At 44.1% G+C, this 24,910-nt stretch overlaps 2 protein-coding genes across 2 annotated transcripts in view; one reads left to right on the top strand and one right to left on the bottom strand.

The window, feature by feature from the left end:
- Positions 1 to 7,297: 7,297 nt before the first annotated feature.
- The window catches only part of IDUA (iduronidase, alpha-L-), a 44,223-nt gene continuing 26,610 nt past the window's right edge, over positions 7,298 to 24,910 (top strand). The window contains exons 1-2 of the mRNA XM_010569171.1: positions 7,298 to 7,419; positions 10,587 to 10,727. Coding sequence (XP_010567473.1) covers positions 7,298 to 7,419; positions 10,587 to 10,727 — 263 coding nt within the window. The remainder of the gene's footprint in view (positions 7,420 to 10,586; positions 10,728 to 24,910) is intronic.
- On the bottom strand, positions 17,245 to 20,753 carry SLC26A1 (solute carrier family 26 (anion exchanger), member 1). Its single transcript, XM_010569169.1, has 2 exons — positions 20,133 to 20,753; positions 17,245 to 18,765 (listed from the first exon to the last, which is right to left on the bottom strand). The coding sequence occupies exons 1-2, from the start codon at positions 20,751 to 20,753 to the stop codon at positions 17,245 to 17,247; spliced, it is 2,142 nt and encodes a 713-aa protein (XP_010567471.1).

The raw sequence follows: 24,910 nt of genomic DNA, 5'->3' as shown, positions 1-24,910 counted from the left end.
ACACACTAGCATCAAGCTCAGCACCGCAATACTCCTGAGGAAGAAGTACATAATCTAGCACAGGAAGAACAGTGCACCTTCACAGTAGTACTCTCTATCAACAAAACATAAGTGTTGCCACTGTTTGCAACACAACCTCTCCCAACTTCAGTTAATGTAAGGAACTATGCAATGACTGTATTGACAGACATTTGTTCAGGGCCTGAGTGCACTAACAGGCCTCAATGGCCCTGACCTGCCTCCTCTGAGGCCCCCACCTACAACCCCACCTACAAATGGGGCCAGGAGCCCCATTTCAGTTCAGCCTGGGGCCTTCAACCCCTACCCCAGCTATTTTGTAGAAGTGCTGGTCTCAGCACTGCCTACATCTGGCCACGGACCTTGTTGATGTGGACCCTGATCTGTAGACTGACTTACCAGCTTGACCTCAGAGCTGTCCTGTCCCCATGGATTTGCCTGGCCCAGATTTGATGGTCTGGACTCCAGCCTGACCACATCTACCACTTCAGTGCCTGCCCTCCTCCTCAATTCAGAGGCAGTGGATGGGGCTGGTGAGCCCCCTGCCCCCCTTAGCTCTCTCTGCCTCAGGGAGCACCTGGCCCTTGCTGCACCCTGATGCATTTTACCCTCAATGGTATTCACCGAGCTAAGCTGAAAAAATTTAGGCAACAGTCACCCAACCACCAAACCACCACTACCACAGCTAAAACATGCTCAGGCCAAGGCAAGTCCTGAGACAACACACTGTCCGGTTAATGTAAAGCCCCTGGCCTAAAACTTGTAATGACAGAAATATATGTACCAGGTTACATCTGAAGACAAAAATAGAGATACAGTGCTGAACTGTAGCAAAGCAACCCCCTTAAGTCATGCTGAATCAAGCTAGATTAGGAGGTGACATCTGGATGATACAGTCCATGTCCCTGGCAAAATGAAAAAGCATTTATTGAGCAACCCTCGGCTATATACACTTGGGTGAAAGCCAGGGTAGAATGACAGGTATCACTAATGCAGGGAGACGTCCTATTTTGTCCTTGAATGTATCCAGCTTTGGGTTATTGGAGATATGCACATGGATAGCATCTAGAATTGCAAGCATCCCCATAATACTTGTTACATTTGTTGTATTCTGCAGAGGCAATAACAAGATGTCCTAACCACATCTTAGGTAAACGAAGTAATGAGAAGGAAAGCACTTGTGAAGGGCTGAGAAGTATTTTCATCACTCTCAGTCTAACTATCTGCATCTACCCACACTACATTGTATACCAGCAACTGATCTCCTCAGAGTGCAGAGGACCTGCACCTTAGCTATGAAGTCCAGAAAGTCCAATGCAAAAGCCATAAAACACTTCTAAAACTTGTCAGAATTGTATCTCTAGACCAAAAGTTGGAGTTGGAAAAAAAATGATGGTGTGGAACCAGGAAAGAAGCAGACACTGAAAAATCTGAAACCCCTGGGAGGAAATGGCACATCCCCCCTGTCGTGGTTTAACTCCAGCCAGCAACTAAGCACCATGCAGCTGCTCACTCACTGCCCCCCATCCAATGGGATGGGGGAGAAAATCGGGAAAAAGAAGTAAAACTCCTGGGTTGAGATAAGAACGGTTTAATAGAACAGAAAAGAAGAAACTAATAATGATAATGATAACACTAATAAAATGACAACAGTAGTAATAAAAGGATTGGAATGTACAAATGACGCGCAGGGCAATCGCTCACCACCCACTGACCGACACCCCGCCAGTCCCCGAGCGGCGATTCCCTGCCCCCACTTCCCAGTTCCTATATTAGATGGGACGTCCCATGGTATGGAATACACCATTGGCCAGTTTGGGTCAGGTGCCCTGGTTGTGTCCTGTGCCAACTTCTTGTGCCCTGGCTGGGCATGAGAAGCTGAAAAATCCTTGACTGTAGTCTAAACACTACTGAGCAACAACTGAAAACATCAGTGTTATCCACATTCTTCGCATACTGAACTCAAAACATAGCACTGTACCAGCTACTAGGAAGACAGTTAACTCTATCCCAGCTGAAACCAGGATACCACCCTACACAGGGGTGTAAAGCACCCTGTTCTCTCCTACCCAACTGATCAACCCTTGATAATCCCTAAGTGGTGACCATGCAACTCTAGGGTGATATGTTCGAGGCACCTTGAAGCTTTTAAGTGCCTCTCAGGAGAGCACCAGTGTACCTGCACCGCATCCCCCTGCTAGCTGGGGCTGAACACTGCTGCTCTGGAGAAAAGCAGGCACCAGCAAAGGCAATCACCACCAGGAAGCAGATATTATGTCTGAGTGCAATCTGCACAGCCTGTTGGCAGAAACCTAGTACTAGAGGTACTGCAGGTCTTGAAGCAGCATAAGACTGTCCCACTGAGGGGAAAGGCAGCAGATAGCTGCAGGCCACATCCAGTTCAAGGACTCATCCCAAGGACTGGGGATGAATCAATGAAGACCACGAAGGAAATCCCAGGGCTCACAAAGCCCACCAGGTCCTGGGGGAAAGCAGCAACATTGTCATAAACTGAGCTTTAAAAACAAGACCTCCATAAGAAAAGCAGCACCAAGATTCATGCTGTGTTGCTGACGAGACTCCCGATGAGAGATATATATGTCTGATCAACAGATACCTTTAGTATGTTGCAGGCAATTACAAGCAGAGTGGCAAGTAGGTGGTCTAGATGGGTGTATACAGTTTGCTGGACTCCTGCAAGCAACAGGATCACTTTGGAGTTAGCTGTTTACAAAGGCTGCCCATGCTGTGGAAGCTATGGAGATGCATGAGTCAGAGTGCAGTTTTCGTACTGTGCCTTCTCCAGTCTAACAGCAGGCAGCTGAGTCAAGGCTCATCTCATTCTCTCCCATCCCTGTCCTTGTGCCTCCTCTGTTGTGGACTACCAGGCACCAGAGCCACATAGTGCCATGCCTCTGCAGCTTGCCAGTTCACAAGAAAACAAACTGACCCAAGAAAGGAAATGCTTCCCACCAAGTCAGCCAGCTGAACTATCCTCCCTTCAGAGGCCTTGCTGTCAGACCTGACACACAGGAAACAGCAGGAGCAGGCAAGCAGTGGCAGGGAAGAAGAGCAGGACCAGCCCTTTTGGCAGAAGCCCTGGTTACACTGGATTAGATGTGACACAACACTTGAGACCGTTCAGCTGAGTCCATCTGCACAAAGACCAGCTGCTACCACATGGGAATATGAAGTTATCCAATGTGAAGTTATCCAAGAAGCAAAGGCTGTCTTAAGCCCTGGAATGCCTCACCATTATTAGTGATTAGTTATTACAAAAAATATCCAGATATCTGTCTGTCATTTCTTCCCGGGCCAAGAGCAGAACCCATGCTCTGGACAATTTTCTAGGCTTTAGGTTCCATATGTTATAGCAAAATTCTTGTTCCTGCCATGTGGCATGATGAGATGGCTATGTGACAATGCAATCTTGGCATTTCCAGGAATGCTCTCTGAGGCCAAGTTTATAATTCAGTTAAGTGCTGAAGGAGTTGGAGGCATCTGAACAGAAAAGCACACACCCCACACCCCCCAATTTGCTGTGCATTGGTTTCCTCTGTATTGTGCAGGCACCTCCTGACAGACAACGGAAGCGCAGCAGGAAGAGCTACCTGCTCCCTGCTATGCCTGAAGGAGCCTGATATGTCTCTATTCCCAAAGCATCTGCAGGGATGCTGCAAGGAGAGCAGCTGGAGCCAAATGCTTTGCACAGCCTTTCTGTGAGGTGTGACTTAACTCACGAGTAACAGGTTTGACATCTCTTATCTGTCCAGTTTGAGACAGTGGAGGATTTTACGCTGGCCAGGTAGCTGGGAAGGGTCAGCCTCAGCATACTGGAAAGGGCCAGTGCACAGCGCTGCTCTCCAGCTACTTCCCTTCCATTCTCTATTTCCTGTGCCCATGTGCCTCCTCAGGAATGCCTCAGGACAGAAAGAGCTCCCAGTCTGTGCAGGGAGACAGGAGGAAGCTGCTGTAAAATCCCCAGTGTCCTTTGGTGGGGAGTGTCAGCTGTGGGTAAAATGACACACGGAAAACCTCCTGCTGGGCACTTCCCAGCCCTTGGATGAGCAGAAAGTCAGAGGCAATAGGGGAACTTCCCCTTGGCTAGGGCCTTTTATCAGGGCTCTGCGTGATGGTTTCTAGAACTGTGCTCACAGCAAGCTGGACATAGTTGTTCAGCTCTGAATCAAACTTTTGCACCTGGGAAACTGCTTGCTGGAGGTCACCTGTGGTAACCCTGGCACTTGCCGTGTCCCTGTGAGAAGAGGCTTGGCAGAGTTGCAGAGCAGGCCACTGGGTTTCACGCGTGCAGCCTGGCATTTGGCCTGCAAATGCTTCCAGGCACATGCTGGTCCAGTTGGCTACATTCGTTGGGAAAAAGCAAACCATTTGGTCCCAGCTGCTCTTCCTGCAGCATCCCTACAGATGTTTTGGGAACAGAGGCATATCAGGCTACTTCACAGGGAGCAGGTAACGCTGCTGCATTTTCTTTCTCTGGCAGGAGGCACCAGAGCAACTGTGGTGAGCAGGAAAGATCTGCTGGGAATTGCAGTTCTTCAGAAAAATTACCTTGAAAAATACTATTAGCTGCTTTCTCAGACACAGGAGGAGAAACCTGAGGGTGATGCATAGAAGCCTCCAGCTCTCTGTCTCTCCTCTGGCAGGGGTTTTGTTTTATCTTCTGTCTCCCAGCTTCTGGTCTGATGTGGTTGATGTGCTAGATGTAGCACTTCCCCATGCTTTGGGGAAGCTGTGGAACACAAGGGAGATGGTCTCTTTAGCCACTACCCCCATGTCTGAGAAAGACCTTCTTGGAAACGCTCTGGAGATCACGGTCTTGTCAGACTCCTGGGGAAGAGTCTTCCCCTGAGCTCTGACAGACACTTCTTTAAAATGCCAACACAGCACCATCTGCATCCATGGCTCTGTTGTGTTTAAGGACTTTCTACAACGTGCCTGATATCATGTCTGAGAATAGTCAAGGTTTCCTGGACAAATGAACATAGTTTTGGTTTGACACCTTGTCTTCCAGATGTGACTTTGAAATCAGCCAAGCTGAAACACAACAGCTCTGTTTTGGCAGTCTCTGATGGAAAGTCAGGGTGGTCTCCAGGGCCTTCCTCATGCCACTGGGGACAGTCTGTGGTAGGAAACCATGGGGTTCATGGGGTTTCTCCCTTGTAAATATCTTTTTGCTGAAATTTGCTGGTAGGTCTTTGGTTGGGGGCTGAGCTTTTGGCTCCTCTGCAAGGGATAGCTTCCATGCCCATTGCACCTAGGTGCTGGAGCTGCTGGTATCTGTGCCTGCCCTGCAGTGAACCCTCCACACTTAAAGGCAATGAGGTGAAGGGTTGCTGTTAATAAGCAACAAACCACAGTATGACATTTGGTAGTCAGATGTTCATCTCCCCCAGCCTATCCCTCTGGAGGGGAAGCCAACAAAAGAAGCAGTGTCAGTGAGGTCCTTCCTCCCATGCACCATCCTTTACAGCTGGCAAAAAGCCTGCAGCCGTCACAGAAGCCAAGGCAGCAGCATTCACCCCAAAGGCAGTTGCTGTCCTAGCTCAGGGTGCAGCTAGCAGCATAGGGCTGACTTCTCTGCCTATTGGCCCCCAGGCTGTCAGATGCCACTTGAGTTTGCACGTCTACTACCTGTTTAAACACCTTCCTCAGGTCTTCTCAGAAAACAGAGTTTGGAGGCAACAAGTATCCCCCTGCAGAAGCCTGCCTGCCAAACTGGCATTTCCTGTAAGGATAAGGCAATCTCTTAAATATCCTGCATGGAAACCTCACTAGAGCTCAGCTTGGGCCTTGCTGCTCTTCCAAGGCATTGGAGTACTGAAGCTGAGCCACAGCATGAGCAGCCCTGGGAAATTCAGGGAAATCCCCCTTGCCAGAGTCAAGTCACAATGCCAGATCGCCATTCCTACCTGAGCCTCTGCCTGAATTTTGGCTGTGAGCCTTGTAAGCTCACAACAAGTTCCCCAGGAACTGGAGGCCTCAAGATGCAGACGAAGCTGCAAACAGAGGAATAACGTATCAGCAATCAGAACCAAACCACTTTGCAATTTCTTAGGGATGGTCCCAGTTTGCCACTCCTTTTGAGACAGGAAACCTCCTGGCTCAAGCAGGATTACACATGGGATAAACTTACTCATGCAGAATCCTTTCCTAGTTGCAATATTCTTGAGCTGAGGAGTAAATAGCTGACTTCCCCCCTGCTAGCTCTGGCACAACTGCTTCAGGGGGAGCTTTGGTGAAAGGGGCTGAAATATCAGAGCTTTTGGGGTGGCAAATACTGGTTGCTGCCCTGGGACTGATAGCCTTGATTTCCATGAACACAGTTGTCACGTTGTTCTCTTGTTGGAGATCATCTGCAGCCCAGCTCTTTGCCTGGCAGCTCTCTGCAGTTTCCCTGGTGTGGGCACAGTTACAGGGGCCCACGATTTCCCTTGCTAAATCCAAAGCCTCTACAGGAAACCAGACTTAAGAACCCCATCCACCCAATTAATCAGAACTAACGAACACAAAATAAGATGCTACTGTGGTATTTGGGGATGTGGAAGGGAGGCCCAATTCCCCACATCCTCCTTCTAGTTGGCAAGGCTTGATGAGATTCCCGAAGGCAGTACAACGCATAAAAGAGAGGGATCCTTCGGAAGAGAGTCCCACCCCCGTGGAAAACCCAGTCCTCGGATACACGTCGTAAGACATAAGCATTTAGCAAGTCAATCTACAGCCTCTCTATAATATTACAAAGTGCATTTAAAGCTCTTTGCCATACTGAGATCAAGAAATATGTTTACACTGAAAAAACGGACGAAAGTTTCAATCATGCCAATATGTTCTTTCGGGGAAGGCTGTTTCGGCCACCGGCGCCACTACATAGTACTACACTCTTCCGTACAGGTTTGTCAACACAGAGCACGAGGACGTAACAACAGAGTATACTTCCCTCATGTGGTGTGTAAGAGAAATGCAACGGCAATAACTGCACGCCGTGCAGCAACTTCAGGGAAGTAACTAACTCCTGGTCGGTTGCTGCGCCAGAACAACAAAAGTACGAGACGCCTGGGCTCCAGGCGGAGACGTTACCACCCGAATTACCTGACCTGCTATTCCTGAAGCGGACTACCTATGCTCACCACAGGGTCGTCGGGAGCCCGTGGGGGGCGCGCGCCCGCGGGGGCGGTCGCCTGGCGTCGCGTCCGTGCTGCGTCGGTAGCGGGCGCCGGTGTCGCTCGGCTGGGCTCGGCTGGGCTGGGCTCCTCGTGCCGCCATGGGGCTGCTGCTCTGGCTGGCCGTGCAGCTGGGCGCGGGCTGCGCGGCGTACGTGGCGTACGTGGACGTCCGGCGAGCCCAGCGGCCCCTGGAGCACTTTTGGAGGAGCACTGGCTTCTGGTAAGCGCGCAGAGCCCTGCGGCCAGCACCCGGCGGTAGGCCACGCACCGCTGGCGAGAAGCAGGCGGGGTGAGAGGCGGCTGCCCCTAGCCCTCCTCAAGCAGAGGATCCCTAGTGTGTAAGGACGCGGCCTTTCTGGAGGAACCTGGGCTTTTCCGGGCCTGCTGCGGTGGGGTCGGAGAGCCCGGCACCTTGCTGCCCGTTGCTGCTTAGCCCATTGGGTGTTACCTGCCTGGAGCTGGTCGTGGGACGTGGACAGTAAACAAAGCGGATCAGAAGATAGGGCCAGTCGACATCCCCTCTCTGACTTGCTCTCTTGCCTCCAGGGCCCTCGGATACGTGGAGTCCTTCCTCTTCCTAGCACAGCACATCTGCTCATACTCGGAACTCATTCCCGTTCCTTTTCAGTGTTTCCATTGTCACAGTCCCTAAATAGGGCAAGGCAAAACTCCCCTGCCGGTTTGTTCTAGGAGTTTGTTCTTCTTCCAAGACACTTTCAACACGCACCATCTTCCTAATGTGGCCAGTGAGTCAGGTTGAGCTAAGTCAGGGGGACGGGTGGGAGCATGCATAAATCCCAGCTCCACCGCTTGATATCCTGGTAGTGCTTTGCTTCTTGGAGAAAGCCCAGTCTTGCTGAGCTAACTGGGGTTGAACAGGCTTCAAGTTTTGTGAGATACGTGAAGGCTTCTAGCAGGCTCAAAAGCAAGAGATGGTATATTCCTTAGCCATGTTCGTATCTTGCTCTAAACTCATTATGACCTCCTTCATTTTGGCATACAGTGGATTAAATAACAATTGTGGGAAAAAGAGATGCAAAAGGGATGGAATCAGCAGTGTGCGCTTTGGACAAAAAGGAATTTGTGCATTTTTTTTTGTACAATGCATAAAGGTAGTCTAAAGCAAAACTTGAAAAATTTTCCATTAGTTTTCCATGTTGGTGAGAAAACAGAACAGGACCAAAAATACATTCTGATGAAGAGAAATGTTTGGGCTTTCTGGATTTTTTTTTCTTTTACTGTTTCGGTTTTTAATTTTAATTGCAATGTTAGGAAACATTAATGAAAAACTGCCCTAAAATATAGTATGTTTTGCCCATTTAAACTGCAGCCCAAGAAACACCCATGATTTTAACTGTGTGAAACTTTGTAAAGCTACAAACATGGAAAGCATGTGAGGGGAAGCCAGAGGAGCAGTAGCAGAGGGAGAGACTCTCCATGGGTCAGCAGCTACTCAGTTGTAACACCTGGCCAACACTGGTATTTCTCAAGCTGTAGGATCCCAGCTCCCTTGAAAGCTCATCCTGTGAGACAACTGCGTTCCAGTTGTTAAAGCTTCTTTTCTGCATCACAGTTTCAGACAGTTGGGCATATACACAGCTGTGGATCAGCAGTTGATAAAGCCTGGGAGAATGCAAGGCTTGATGTTCTCTGGGATGGGCACTGTCCACTCAGAACAGGAAAGGGCAGATACTGAACCAACCCGGCTGTTCTATTGCTTTCTTTTGTATCTTGCGACGGTTTCTGCTAGATTTCTCTCTAGCAGAGTGAAGTTCAGAGTGTTTATTCAGTGTGGACTAAGCAAAAATATGTGAATGCTTTATGTCTCGACTTCCATCTTTGCCACTGCTTGAACTGAAGCAAGTTTGAATCTCAGAGTAGTAGTAACGCACTCCTTCAAAAACCAACAGTTAACATTGTCCTTATCAACTGGAACAATTAAAAAGACCCAAATGGCTGATACATTTTTAGTAAGAGTAGAATTGGTAACTTTGCAGTCTCACTTGTGACTTGAAGCAATCTCAGGGAGATGATGTTAAGTGAAGTTGCACAGAGGAGTTCACGTGTGCTGGCTAATTTGTATGAAGTACAAGGATGTAATCTGTGTCAAGACTTGCACTTTCAAATAAGGATGCAGGTGATGGGGTGATAGGCAGGTGATAGGCAGTGTCTTAGCTAAGACAAAAGTTGCATCAAGTTCTTGTCCAGGTGGGGTCAGGCTTTTCCCGCTTTGTGCACAGATGGCTATATAGTAGCAGGTTCATTCAATGGGGTCCTTGGAGGTGGGATGTGTATGTGGAGGGGCACAGAGGAGAGGATGACAGTATGACTCTTCCCTGCATTGTTACAATCAGCACAGAGCTGATCCACCCATCAGAGAAGACAGATCACAGCAACGCAAAGCTTTTTCACTTACACAGTTAATATACAGTCTGTAGTTAGAACACAAGTTATCTCTCTTTGCAGTGTGAAGACATGTGGAAATATTTTACGAAACCTTGGGGACAATGTTATTTTATCTTTCTTGTAATACAAATGCTTTAACACTCAGAATTTGCACATTACCAGGAGGCTTAATGAGAGTCTCTAAGGTTGCCCAAACTCAGTGAACTGGGCAGCGTTCTAAGTTTCTGAATCGTGGGAGGGTGGGAGTGAGATCGTCTTGGAGCTATTTATCTGTGGAGATAGAGGCAGCAGAAATTTGCCCCAGTGTTATGTTAATTGCAGTGGAATAAGTAGACGCCAAAGTCATGTTAACATGATCATTGCTGTATAGCTGTGAGCAGGTTAAACTGCTTACAGCATCAAGCATAGAAACCTCAAGTCACATACTCCTGGGCTTCCTTATGCTTAGGGGTGAGTTGAACATGGCCAAAGAATGTAGAAGCTCTGAGGTCTAATTCTGCTTCTAACAAGTGCAGCTTCCACAGCAGAGCAAGAGTTGATGTCATTGCATAGACTTCAGCAGGAAGATCAAGCCCATATTTGTCTTACTACAGACCTCAGCAAGTCTGACTTCCACTCCAAAGCCTAAAAGACATTAGTTACTCAGAGACAAGATGACTGTCATTGTATGGCTTCTTTAGGCCACTGCTGCCTGATCTTGCTGTCTGTGCAGCAATGACTGCTTGTAATACTTTGTTTTGAGCATGGCAATGAGATGCACCCAAGTTGTGTTCTGCTTCACCAAACTACATGTGTAGCCAGTTAGTCCCAAATAACCTGCAACTCCATTTTGCTTTCATCTTGTGTTAGACAGTGCTTCTCATGCCAGGGAGGATTTTGCAGGTGGTATGGGAACTTAGTGTAGGGATCTTTGGATACCCAGTGGAGCTGCTAGTTAATGTTGGAATGTGTTTTTTCTTTTCTGTCCCTCCTTTCCTGAAGCCCTCCTTTACCTCACAGCCGTGCTGACCTATTTGACCTGAGCAAAGACCAAGAGATGAACCTTGCCTACATTTCTTCTGTTCCACATGGCGGCATTGAACAAGTTCGAATTCACTGGTTACTGGAATTAGTTGCTCTCAGGTAAGCAAACACCTCAAGTCAAAATCCGGAAAAATGTGACACATTAAAGTGTCCAACAGGTGCTCATTTTGATATTTATCTTGGTATAATTGGAAGCTGGGCATTTCTTTGCTTCCTTGGAAGTCAGGTAAGTGCCAGTGGAAGGGAATCAATTTGGGGGTGGATAAGATTAAGAAAGAGAGAGCTTGTATTGAGAAAGGTGGGGCTAACCTGCCTGCATTACATCCTAAAAACAGGTGAAGGAGCAGTTTAAGGTTTCTTTTCATCTAAAGAGTCTTCTGGGTGTGCTGGTCAAGTTTTACCAAGACCATCTCAGGTCATATGCTACAGTCATTCCAATTCTCCCCGGCTGGCATGTCCAGGCATCAGCATCTTGATTCCCAGTTGTACCATGACCTCCAGAGAGTCCTCAGGCTAGCAGAGGTTTCATGGACCATTATTGCATGTACAAGGTTCTAGTGCAGCTTTTTTGAACTGGGTGCATCCTTTCTAAAATACTGCTTGGCACAACCTTGAAAAGAGAGCTCTGGAGGAGTCTCCAATGGTTCCTTAGGCAAGGAAGAGTTCTGCTTTGCAGTCAGGTCATCTATGCCCAGTGTTATGGAGAGAGCTCTCAGCGGGATGCCAGGCAACAGTCATTCTGACTGTTTTCAAGGCTCGTACTGGGTGTTATCACTGCTGTTCCTTCAAGTCTAGCAGACTTTGGTCTTAGTGTGGTAACATCAGCAACTACTCAGTTCTGAGAAGAACTGCTGGGAGAAGCCAGACTTTGAGACTTCAGCTCCTGTCCACATCCCGGCTGTCCACATGGGTACCTAGAGCTCCCCCTGGCCATAGGTCTGCTTTTAATATGCAGGTCACAGTGTTATGCTCCCTTTCCAGGTTAGATGAGTCTTTGGCAAAAGCCAGGAATGGGATGGAATAGGCATAAGTTCATTACCATTCCTTACCAAAGCATTTCACGTGGCAATACTGTCCCAAACAAGACTTCTCACCCATCCTGTTATGTGGTTTGCTAACCATTAGCTGTTCTAAGAGCAGTGCTGGGGGACTAGAAAGATGGCTTACTTTTGTGTCCTTTAATTTAGAAGACATGATACAGCAAAAGAAGTCCCACAAAGTTTAAAACAAGCCTGACTCATTGAGAGGTCCAAATGAAAGCTGCCGCTATTTTATTACTGTCGCTATCTTCCTTCCGCTTAACTTGGGAGTTTCTTTTTGCATCCTGAACCCACCTGTGTGCGGCATCAAGTGACAGGTAGTAACAACTAAAACAGGGTGACTTTAGTTAATACCAGTTAATACCCTCTTCCAAAGGATTCATATGCATAATAGCATTTCTAGTTCTAGGGAAATGCATGTCAGAACAACGCTGGAATTCCTTGCCTTTCAAGTCCCATTTAACTCAGCTTAAACAGACTCATGCCCAGTGGAAAGAACCAAATACAGATGCCTAGAACAGGAGTGATTGGTCTGGGAGGAAAGACAAACCATAAGAACCCCATCAGAAGTTGTAATAGCTCTTAAAGTTCTGCCTGGCTCAGGCTGTTGCTGAGCTGAGCATATTTACAATCATTACAATTTACAATGAGCATATTCACATCATTACTGCATCTGCTGTTCCAGACACAGGAGGATGGGAATTTACCAGTTTTAAGTCTTGGGAAGCAACAAGGGGAAGGAGAGCGCAAACTCCAGAAATGGGATGTGAGCAGAGGAGTAGTGGGTTTCAGGGTGTACATTAGAAACAGCAGAAGTTTTCTTCCTAGGTTTTAAGGTGTGCTTGTGTATTTAGGTTTGTTTGGGAAGGTGTTTGGAGGTCCTGCACACAGATGAGTATTGCATCTGTATGCCAGAGCTGCCTCTGTATGTTAGTCCATCTGTGAATATAGCAGGTAACACAGCTTCTCCCTTCCATCTTTCCCTGTGGAAGTGTCCCAGTAAACACCCTTTCCTGTGCTGTGTCTCCCTCTCTTACTGGGCTATAGGTTTTGTACTCACTCTTGCAGTGACCCAGCTCCAGCAGGGGCAAGGACAACTGTCACTGGTCACCACCGCTGGAGTCCCTGTCTTAGGGGTTTGTCCTGAGAGATGGCTTGGCTCTTTCAGGTTTCTGTAACCAACTGACTTACAGAAAAAACAGTGAGTACCTTTGAAAAGAAAGTAGCTACATCTACACTTAGAGGCCAAAAGGCCTCCTGGCAGCTTGTCTCAGCTGTGCCATGTGTTGGATTGGGCTTTCCAAATGATTGAGGGAAAGGAATGTGTCTGTCATGGATTCCACTCAGCCTTTGTAGGGAGAGAGGCACTGAGTCCTTGATGCAATCAAAATTCTGGGAGCATAGAAACTTAGCAGTCAAGCAAGAAGTCCCAGGAAAGCTGTAGTGCCTCAAGGGTAGGATTCTAACCCACTAGTCTCAATATTTAGCCCAGCTTTGACATGCAGAAATTAGAAACTTTGCTACTGTTTAGAACTAAGCTGAAACTGCTCATTTTGCAAAAATGGGCATTTGTCAAAAACAAGAATACATTTAAGTTGTGGAAGGACAGCCAGTAGACTGAGTGGCAGCAATGGTTTGGAAAGGGAGAGAGCATGGAGCCTGCAGACAAACGTTGGGATTGAAAGAAGCAATAGGGGCAAGAATGCAAGTCTGAACAGGAGTTCAGTGCTGATGCTGAATTCTGTGCATGTGCAATTCTCTTCCTGAACCAGCGATTTCCAGAAGGATGGAAAGACGTTTAGAGTGAGAACCCTGTAACAGCAAAACTGTGTTATGTCATGGGGTTGGTGGTCGAGAAGACTTCTTGGAAGGTGATGGTAGATGGTGGGTACTTGACTGAAGAGGAGCACTTACAGAAAACAGAGGACTAGGCAATACCACCACTGTGAAAGGCTGACAGATACAGGCATTGCTTTTCCTCACAGTTGTCCTATCTCTAAAAAGGTGCCATAAATGTTCCTCTCAAGAAGCAGATGTGCTCAAATAAAAGACTGCCACCTTCCCCTTATATTTTTCTTTATTCCAAGTTATCCTGTTATTTCACCACCCATGAAAGGATACCATGAGGCAAACTGTTTTCAAAGAACTGCTAGTTTTATTTTCCAACCAGAAGCACATATATATCTCTAGGTCATGTGACACAGGAATATGCATGGTTATGAGGGAATCTAACATGTCTTTCATGGACTGGACAGTCCACTGGTTCTTAGTTACCACTGCCAGTAAATACAGCCATTTTGACGCCTAGACCACACATTCTGGCCATGCTGCACTAGTCAACAGGAGAGTTTGAGGTGAAGACTCCCAACTCTTTGCCCAGTGCCATGGGACCCACATAGTCCACAAGTTAAGAACCCTTTCCTCTTCTTGTGTAGCAGCACTAAAGTTTGTTGGATACATGATTTATACAAGGCACCACAGTGAACAAAAATATAGTCAATCTACATGATAGATATAACATTTCCTAAAAGGCATATAATGATTTTATTTCAACATTAATATTAACCTAGCTGGAATTAGAAGCCCATCCCCAGCTTCCCTCCAAGTCACAGTACCCAATTCATGGTAGAACAGGACAGAAGAGAATCAGCAGTGTTTAACATTTTCAGTCTTCATACCCTTAATCTTGGTGTAATGCAGTATAGAAAACATAAATGTGCCAGAAAAAGGCTTGGTTTTTTAGTTACTTTTACATACTCCTTAGCAATAATTTACAGTCTCTCAGCATCCCTACATCATAGCACTAAAAGCTGTTCCCTTGCTGTGTTTGACATTGTCCAGCTCTACACCTTGATCATGAGCCAGCTCTGCCAATGAAACTGAAACAGAAAATTGTTCTCATGGTTTCTTCTGGTCAATAGTTTTTTCCTAGTAAAAGTCTTAAAGCTTACCCTACCTCTTATGCATAGCCAAGTTTCTTTGCTTAGGTATCCTTCGGTGCCATTCTTACAATAAATATGGTGAAAAAGAGACTTTTGACTAATTTCTCAGCCTGATGGATAAGAGAAGGGCAGCCTCTCTTAATTTTTCTCCAGAGACTGTTGCAAGGACACACCTTCCATTGGAATCTCTCTTTCTTTTTTTCTTTTTTTCTTTTTTTTCTTTTAAAATGAGATTCATCTAGAATTAAGGCTATTTTTTTGCATTTTTTCCTTTATGTTCTAGGCTGGTAGCTTGACCCATAAAGTTAAAAGAAGTCTAGATTGCTGGGGTGTGTGTTCTTCTGTACTGAAACAATTTTATTTGACTTCCAATGACAGCTTGCTTTGGCACAACAGCCAAAGACTATCTATATTGATATTGTCTGGCAGTAACTCATGTAAACCCACTTCCTCATGCTAGGCCCTGGAAGGACTTAAAAGAGATACTCCCTCATGAAAAATGGTTACAAAGAAAAGCGGACACAAAGCAATACTTTGTCCTTGGTCTCTGCCCATTTGCTTTTATGACAGAAAGAAGCAAGTCATACCAAGTCAGCAATTTAAAGAATAAGGTAATTAAATTGTTTTATGGCAGGAAAATTCTGCCAATGGTCAATCCTTTAATCTCTTGACAGACATTTCTGTCAGGTTTTACTGCTTGGGCAGTACTAACAGTGTGCAGCTGATACGCTTTTTTATAATGAGTGCATGAAAATGTTATCATTGAATCACTTACCTAATTGTGCTATTCTCAGTCCCTGTGAAGACATTTTTTTATTTTGCTTTTTGGGAATGCACTGCTTTTTCTTTAACAAAATACTTGCTCTTGAGAGCCAGACAGGCTCTGGGGCACCTGGAGAACCTCAGTTTGAGTGTTCTTTCATTCAGTGACCTGAAAAGTTGAAATAAGCAAGTCACATGATGTGCTGAGCTGACTTTTTTTTTTAAATGGCACAGTGGAGAAATGGCTTCTGCATACATGGAACCTGTTTCTAGAGTCTGCTAATTGTAAGAGGCACAGCTGTGATAGAATTTCCTTCCATGCTTGGTGCTGTGTGTGAACCAGCCATGAGTAAGGAGAGAAAGACAGGGCAGCTGCCCTACCTTTCATGCAGGTAATTGTAAGCTTGAGCATGAGAGAGGATATTCTGCCAGTGCCATGGGCCAGAACACTGAGTACTAGCTGTGTTACAATCAAAATCTAAATCTGTGCTTATTTGTAAAGACAGACCATGCATATATAACAACACAACTGACTCTGGGGTTATCATTTGACACAAAGCAGAATGAACAGCAATTAATGCAAATTGTTATAGAAGGTAACCCAGCCCTGGAAAACATGGTTTAGTGGACCTCAAATCAAAGAATAATATGATAGGAGGAAAAAAAAACACCACCAAAATGTCTGTAGTATGTACAAAGAGTGGTGGAATTTTTCCAGGATATAGGGTTACACAACTTACAAAGTGTTACTCCCTTTACTTGGCCCAGGTATGCTACTGTAAATTTTCATTAGCATTGTGTCAGAGAAGACCAGCCAGGCAGTTCTGACTGACCCATCATTCCCCTTCTAGGCAGATTACAGATTTACCTTCCCACCCTACCCTCTTTTCTCCTGATTCTCTTTGCGCCCAGGCAGGCAGTTGTAGGAGGAAAATGCTGTGCTGCATCACAGTTCTGAGGTTTTATGTTTGATGGTCCTTATGTGTCCCTGAATTGGAGTTGCATCCGCCCACCAGAGGCAACTTATTTTTACAGGATGGTACAACTACCTGGGTGACTGTATGACTGCCAGTTAAAGCCATTAATTTTTCTTAATCCTGTTTATGCACTTAGTAGTTATAAAATTGTGCATCAGAGTCATATTTCTTCCAGCATCATTAGGGTAACATTCAGTGACTAATTACCACAGATGGAAACCAATAACACAGGTGACACCAGCAATAATTTTTGGAAATGATAGTTTTGAGAGGAACCTGTGATGGATCATGGTTTCTTCTCTGTGGCAGGTTGTGTCACTACGCCTGTGTAATCAAGGTGGAGAGACATGCTACATTCCACAATATTTTACACATTTTATTTGTATGCAGGCAGTGGGAGTTGTTTAGGAGCACACCTAGAATGATGGAAGGGGCAGGGCCTTTCAAGCCAGAATTTAAACCATTATGTGTCCAAGGTGCTAGACTGATTGCATTTTCATGGAGGTGGCTTAACCCTCTTAACACAAACCAGCCATTAAACCACTGGGAGAGTCAGCTGGCACTGGGCAGACTTTCTAGCACAACAGTTGTATGACGTGTATGTTGGGTGATCATGGCACAAGGAGGAAGTCAATCCCAAACTGCCCTATTGCACATCACCTGCATTTTAAAGTGAAGGTGCAGGTCATAATCCAACCTGTTCCATCCTGGTCCTGGACTGCATCCCCAGTGGCTGTTCTATGTGGCATCTGACAAACAGTAGAGCTCTTCAGGGGAGAATGGCTTGTAGGCCCATTGTTGTACACAGCCAACAGTGTGTCTGATAATTTAATTATTGCAAACTGCCCCTCCCCATCTGTCACTTCTCTAGTGAGTCATCAAGGAAGACATGGGATTAAACTGAGCAATCTGCTGGAAGCTTTTGGTCTTTTGCAAACCGCACAGCATTATGTATACTGTAGAAAAGCATTTCCTGCATACTTCCAAAATCTTTCCCGAAGTAACCTCCTCTTTTCAGAGAGTCTATCACTGAGGGATTGCAGCAAGCCAGGAGAACAGAAATGTTTAAATCCTTGTAGTCTTTCAGGATTTCCTTTAGAGTATTAACTCCAGTGGTGTCCAAAAATGAGATGGAAGAGCAATCTACAACAAGGGCTTGGAAATCAATTTGCTTAGGAACTAGTTGCAGAGTGGTGTCTCTGATGCCCAGTCCATTAGCAGTTGTGTCACCTCCCTTTTTCAGATGCTGCTTTTCCTTCTTCTCATATTTCTTCCTTCTAGCAGCTTCTAGGTTAGGATCTAAGTTAGTCAATCTGTACAGAGACTTTAGGAAGTAGTTTCTATTTGCATAGTAAAGTGGGGCCTCAAAACGGAATATTTTGACCTTTGGAACAGAAGAGAGATTTTCATATTCTAAGTCATCCTCATAAAAGCTGGTGTCTTGGATCTGACCAAGCAGGGCTGTCCGTGGCCGCTGTGTTCGAACAATGATGCATAACATGGAGAAAACAATGCCAACTAACAGCCCTATTTCTGTGCTGATCAAGGCAGAGGCCGACATGGTAACAACCCAAACAAGTGTGTCCACCTTATTCACATGGTACCGTGCTGGCACATCTTGGAACTTCCTTAGGGCTCCTCTGAGGCTGACAATGATGATACAAGCCAGGACACACTTCTGCAAGGAGTAGAAGAGAGGTGCCAAGAAAAGCAGCACCAGCAAAACCACCATTGCACTAATTACTCCAGAGACTTGAGTCTGGCAGCCTGTAGATGTTTTGACGAGTGTTTTTGCTAGAGCTGCACTGGTTGCAAAAGAGTGGAAGAATGAAGGAATGATGTTGCAGAACCCCACAGCAAACATTTCCTGATTGGCTCGGATGGTGTAAGCATATTTCTTTGCACACATTTCTGAAAGGGATACAGTGAAGACAAAGCTGACTATGGCAAGAGGCAAAGCATCTACAGCGACTCGCAGCATTAAGTTGAAATGTGGTACCTTGGGGGGAATAAATCCTGTTGGAATAGCTCCAGAAACACTGGATGCATACACTTCATTTAGCTTCCCGTAGTGTGACACCAGTGTTGCCACAACAATAACTACCAGCTCTGTGGGAAGAGGAAATTTCAGCTTATGCTTATACCGATCTCCCAGTTCCTTAGCAGTGACCAGCACCACAATACAAATGGCACTTGTGATGACATCACAAAGGTTAGCCTGAGAAATGTTCCGGAAAATGTTAATCCAGGTAATAACAAGCATCCCATGCCCTTGGCTACGTGGGATTTTTATTCCAATCAGATACTTCACTTGAGCTGTTAAAATGGTTAAGGAGGCACCAGTTGCAAAGCCATCTAGTACAGACTCAGATAGGTACATAGATACGAAACCCAGACGAAAGATTCCCATTAGAACCTGAGGAGACACAGAAAAAAAAAAAAAAAAGAAAAAAAAAAAGATAAGCCTTAAATGGTGCTGTGAATAATTAAGTACAGGTGGGAGAGAACTAGCTGGAGGCAGATAGCATTTGGCTATTGGAATCTTAAAACATGAATTATCCTTTGATGTTTCCAGTCTGCTTTTAATATGTGTGATTCCTTTTACTGTTGTGGGATACTACAAAATCAAGTGGTGAATGAGGAGTTTGAGACAGGGTCAATCAAACATTGGTCTGAAGTGAGTCTGCTGAAGTGGCTTCTCTGAATTTTACTTCCCACGCAAAAGAGCAGTGGATCCAAAAATGCTTCTGTTATACGAAAGCCAATTTTCTTTTTTCCTGTCTTAAAGTGAATAAAGTTAAAACTTACGGCCATTGCTTTGTAAACAGAACTTGAATAACAACAGCTAAGATCCCTACTTTAGTGGCACTGTCATATTAAACAGCTTTTAATTTTAGACCTGTGAACAGAAGGGAAAGTGGAGCACAAACAGCCTTTGTGGCATACCTAAGGTCAGAGGTGGCAGAAGAGCTCACAAACTTCCCCAGATCCCAGGATACTGTCCTTAACTAGTTGCTTCTCCTTCCTTTGATGGCTTTGGAAAATATAGCTGCACCAGGGCATTTTGTTGTTCATAAATGTGACCTGAAATTTCTTAGTAAACAGGAAGATAGCTAGCTCTTTCTTAGTTTATATATATACAACTAATAGGTAAGTATGTTCATCATGCTTCCTTCTGTGTTTTCTTGATATCCTTGTGATGGGCAGCATGTTAGTTAAGTCTCAAAAAGTCCAGCACAGCCATTGTCTGAAAAGTATGTTAGTCAGTCTGTTTCACCTCTTGTCCTTTCTGCTTCTGAATTACCTTTAGACAGCAGTTTGGTAGAACATAGTACCCACTAGCAAAAGACTGAGCAGCACATTCTGAACCTGCTTAGAAGTAGATGAGTGCGTCTGCACCTTTTTTAAAGTACCTAAGGAAACAGAATTATTTCTTCATTGTTGAAGTACACAACAATGGGAATTTCCATTATGGTAAGATCTATATTGGATTCATGGTCCCATGAGAGCAGCAAGGCCAAGAGGCAGCAGAGTATCAAAACAATGTTAATGTCTTGCAGAAAACTCTTGTTTTACCTGTGCTTGCTAGTAGCTAGGAAAACTGCCTACCTCATGCTTTCTTTGAGGTGCCTACAGTTAGGCTTCCTGGAATAAACAGTCCAAGGTCATTCAGGTGAACTGATGCTGTATCTCTCATTGAAAGAGAGTCAAACCAAAGCTTAGGTCATGCAAAGAAGCTTTAAGAACTTCATACCTTGCCTCTGAATGTCAGTAACCACTTACCTGATACACTCCAGCCACAAATGTCAAGGCTGTAGCAATGCCAATAGCATAGCATTCTTTTCCACACTCAGCATTCATCCCTGCGATTGTAAGGTTGAAGGCAGTTGTGTTGGACTGACTGTCATTCTGCAGAGAGCCATCACCCAAGGCTGGTGGGGCATCATCATTCAAGTCAAACCCAGCCAAGAGAAGTTCTCGGTCCACAACTTGTCCTACCATTAAGCTTATCAAGCTGAAAATGCCAACTGAGACATGACGGGATGTACCCATTAAGAAATAGATGATGTTGGCAAAGAATGATGTGTAAAGACTATAAATGGGCTTCAGACCTGCCAGCAGTGAGTATGCGATTGCTTGGGGCACCAAAATGATCCCAATCACTAACCCAGACATAACGTCCCCCCAAATATACTCTTTGCACTGGTACTTGGGAAGCCATCGTAAAACAGGAAGAAAGTCCATGACAAAGTTCTTTATCTTCTTTGGGGTGCAGGAACAGCTCTTCCTCAGCTTAGCTAGCATGACTTCTTTCCTATTAATCTTGACATGAGTCTTTCTTTCCATGAGAAAGCAGGAAGAGGTGCTGTTTTCCATTCTGGTAGCCTCGAGTGGTCTTTCCATTGTCTCAGTGCTTACTTCATGTATGTGTTCCTGCAATGTGATGAAAACAGCTGTTAGGTTGCAGTTTGTGAAGGCTTTTTTAGCACAGATACTTAACACTGAAAGTTTGTCACCTGATTGTGCCTTTAAGGAAGTATCATCCCAACAAAAACATTACCACAGGGCTCCAGTGACATATAACACTAAGAAATAAATCTGCAGATTGAGCCCATTCTTGAATCCAGTTTGTTTTACTAAGGAAAAATGGAGTTAAATTAGTAATTTCTTTGTACAACAAATATTTCCATCAGCTCTTCTGAATGCTCCATCATAGAGGTCTCTGTGAATAGAGGCAGCACTTGATGGTGTGAAATAAACGCTTACTAGTGAGGTAGGCTATGGTTTTTCTAATAGTGCATCTTGTAGTCATTGATGTGGAACTGACATGTGGTATAGTGATCTGTCACTGCAGCTATCCTCAGTGCGCAGGAGAAAAATTTTGCTAGTAGAACCTGTAAAGCAGAGTTTTCTGGAGAGCAACCATTTAGTCTTACGCAAAAATTTGTACACAAACCATTGATGGACTCTTAGAAGCTGCTACATAACATGAACCTGTTGAATTGTAGATTGTTTTGATGTGCAACTTCCATTAATTAATGAGCATATCCTCACAAATACCACTTTGGCAACATATGAACCATGCACAATGATGGAGTCTGTTACCATCTCAGAAGGGTGCTACATGTTAATATTTTCAGCTTTAAAACCATAGTTACCCTAGCTTTTCTCTCCAGGGAATAAGATATAACAAATAATTCTGTGGGCAGCAGAACAAACACAGCAATGTTTCCTATGGTTCTCCTGCATACCAGTTTTCTGATACATAAAGACTGGGACAGTTTGTATTCTCCAGATGGAGGTGCTTTTGGTGTCTCTTTTATCTATAAACACAACTGTTTTCACCAAACTCAATCTCTGCGTTTTTACTCAATTGTCAAATTAAGTTGAAATTAGCATAGTGCATTCATAAATCATTTCGGGGTAGGAGCGGACGTGACTCAGAGGCAAAACATGTAAGTGCCCTATTGTAAACAGTTTAAAAGTAAAGATAGGAGCAGGAAGGTGGAAAATGTCAGACTGCCAAGTGGCAAATCTTGGCTTCTGGTTTGCAGTAGAAAGAAACAAGAGACTTCCAAGAGTGGATGCCCATATGTAAGTACTGGGAGATAAGGAATGATTCATATTGACCTAGAAGAAGAGAGTATGTACTAGTACAACAGTATGCAGAATCTCTAGGAAAGAACAACTTCTCAAGCCCAGCCTTTCCCAGTGCCATAAACAGCCAGGATCTCTACAACAAAGCTTTTTGGTGCCAGCTATGACATTGCAATATAATGTCAAAGCTTGTCTTCACTTACAAGTAAAAGCTGTTTCTTTCTTCTTTCAGTATCTAGAGACAGAAGCCATACCCATCAGCTTCCTAAAACTTGAAGTACACTCACTGGCACAATATTCTGTTGGTATATTTGAATGTTTTTAACAGTTAATGGTAAGTTTAGACTCTAGTGACAGAAGTCATCATTCTCTGTGTAAATTTCGTACTTTTTTTGTTGTTAAGAAGAGTATTTTGATTTGTTAATGTTTGGTAGCACCCAGTTAAAGTGTAGAATTCTAAGCTGAGAAAAAACAAAGGGCTTATGAGTCCAACTGGAAGCATAGTTGGTAAGCAAAAGAATAGATTACCAACAGCCTGTAAGCTTTTGATCTGTAGCACTCCAAATAGAGAGAGGCTTGTTACAAAGTCTTCTGTCTGTCCTGCTTACAAATTTTTTTCAAGATTTTAACAAATACCTTTTGCCAGCAAATTGAAAACAATAAGAAGATATGTATCTGTAGCTAGTGCAAAAGTCTTAAACAAGTTGCCAGGTATTATTTTAAATGACACAGCATGATTTCTAAGGCCATGCAAAGTTTAACCATAATTTGAAACAGGATGTTTAAGTGTCACAGGTATGTTGTTAATAATTGGGTAAAAGGGAGAAAAGAAATTATTATTAGAGATGTGTGGACTGATTGTCCAAGTTGAAAATGACCTGCAGAGTAGTCTAAATATATTTCAAAAAATCAGTAGATTTCTACCCAACCCAATTACATTAAATAGTTGTTAGCTCCCACTGTATAAGTTTCTTTATGTTTGTAAGTAAGGTTTATTTCCATCATAAGGGAAAACTAATTACAATTTAATGTAATTATTTAGAAAGACTGATGGCTATTTTTTATCAGTAATGCCAAATTTACTTTAGACTCTAATGTACTGTGTGGTTATGCTAGGCAAGATCTGCTTGGACAGGAAATGGGTTGGATCTAGTCTTTGTTAGAATGCAAAGGTGAGAGAAAAGATAAAAGAAGTTACAACACCAAGAGAAATACTTAAGAGCATATGATTAAAGTTTACCAAATACAGAATGCTAGCAACTGTAATAAAGACACTAATTTTTAAGATGCAAAACCCCAACACTTCCGGTCTTACCTAGATTAGTTGGAGAATGAGAGGCTTGTGCATGAGGACAGCAAGTCCTGTTTGAATGCCACCCACTTCTTACAGCCAAGTGAATTCAGACAGCCAAGAAATACAGTGCCCTTGTTCTACATACTTAAAAGCTAGTGGGCAGTTCAATATCCAATGAGTGCTTTTGATAGGCTACACAAAAAAGATTTCATTGGCTTCTGTACACTAGGCTCATATATTTAATTGTACAGTTGCTGTCTGCCTTTCTCTAAACTCACACAATTTACTTGCAAGTAAATTTGTATTTACAAAAAAAAACCCCATTAAAATTCATACATATGCATTGTTTGTGCAGCTTCCTGAGGGATAATAATAGTTTTTAATACATAAGATTATTCAAATATAATTTCTCTGGAAATCTGTTAAGAGATCTTGTGTATGAATGATAATTTCATAATATATCTCGGCTGTACTGCCTTACTGGATAATCAGAATAGTAGCTTTTTGTAAAAGCCAACAACAAAAAAGAAAAGCTAGTATGGTAAAGCATGTATCTTTTCAGCAGTTTTGATGCATTTTAGACACAGGTCAAAAAAAACCTTCCTGGTGGAATAAATTTCTTCAAGCTAAAACACAGCCAAATGCAGACAGGAGGTCATTTTCTTCAATTCTTTTTTCTCCTGAAAATAAGGGTTTCCTTCCTATAAATAAGCATTTATTCTGCTAGGTAAGTTTTCAGAATCCATGTCAAATGAACATGCTAGCTATAAAGCACTCAGCTCTAAAACAATGTTATTGTTTCCAGACACTGTTAATGTTTAGAGTTTAGTTGTTGGTTTTAGAACATAGTAAAGCCACACCAAATAATGGAAGGGATGTTGTTACCAGCAAAACATTTTTCAGCTGTGTAACCCAAGAATTCTGAGGTTGTGATGCCTATAGCTCAGTAATGACTTAATTGCTTCACCTGAAGAAAACGGGATTCCACCATGGCTGCATGCTATTCCCTGTACATTTGTGCAGACTACCAGTGAGCTGGGAGCTTCCAAGGCTCTTGCCATCTTCAAAGACAGGAGGGTGGAGACCAAATCTGTCTACTCCTGTGCACATAGGTAGACTCCAGCCTTCTGATTCTGGCACTGAGGTACAACATCATCCTTCCACAGTGGTAATACTCAAGCAATATTCAGGAGCTTTAGGGGTATCAGTAAATAGATTCCTCTACTGGCTCACCACACTGACCCATTTTCAGCTCAGCCCATACTAAGTGGTTTATAAGAAAAGGGACAACCCCTATTTCAGACACCCCCTCATTCCCCAGAGCTTCACAGAACATAATGTTTGCATTTTATTCAAGTGAAGGCTTCCCATCACTTGCCAAAAGAGCTGTTCTTAGCAGGGATGTGCAGATGAAGCAGCATATAGCTTAGAACATGTCTACCCACTGCATTTGACTTTGGTATCAGAACATTCTCAACTGTTTAATACAAGTGAAAGTTACTTGCATGCACATTCATATACATATGTATCATCCATATCATTACAACAAAAAGTAGTCTTGGTTATTTTTAATTGTATTTTGATGTTTGGAATCTTCACAGTTAAATTTTTTCAAGTTGCCCTTGACTGCATGAGCAAAAGCAAAAACCTGCCATCCTCCCCCCCCCCC

The sequence above is a fragment of the Haliaeetus leucocephalus genome, unplaced genomic scaffold, assembly GCF_000737465.1.
Source record: "Haliaeetus leucocephalus isolate CR32 unplaced genomic scaffold, Haliaeetus_leucocephalus-4.0 Scaffold263, whole genome shotgun sequence".
In the NCBI taxonomy this organism is placed as follows: domain Eukaryota; kingdom Metazoa; phylum Chordata; class Aves; order Accipitriformes; family Accipitridae; genus Haliaeetus; species Haliaeetus leucocephalus.
Note: the sequence above shows the minus strand (reverse complement) of the source record. Positions and strands in the feature narration are given on the sequence as shown.

Bases quoted from the DNA above. Each gene is read 5' to 3' on its own strand.
- SLC26A1 (XM_010569169.1), bottom strand. From the start codon at position 20,753: ATGGAAAGACCACTCGAGGCTACCAGAATGGAAAACAGCACCTCTTCC. The intron at 18,766-20,132 runs GTAAGTGGTTAC...GTGTCTCCTCAG, and splicing joins TTGTGGCTGGAGTGTATCAG to GTTCTAATGGGAATCTTTCG.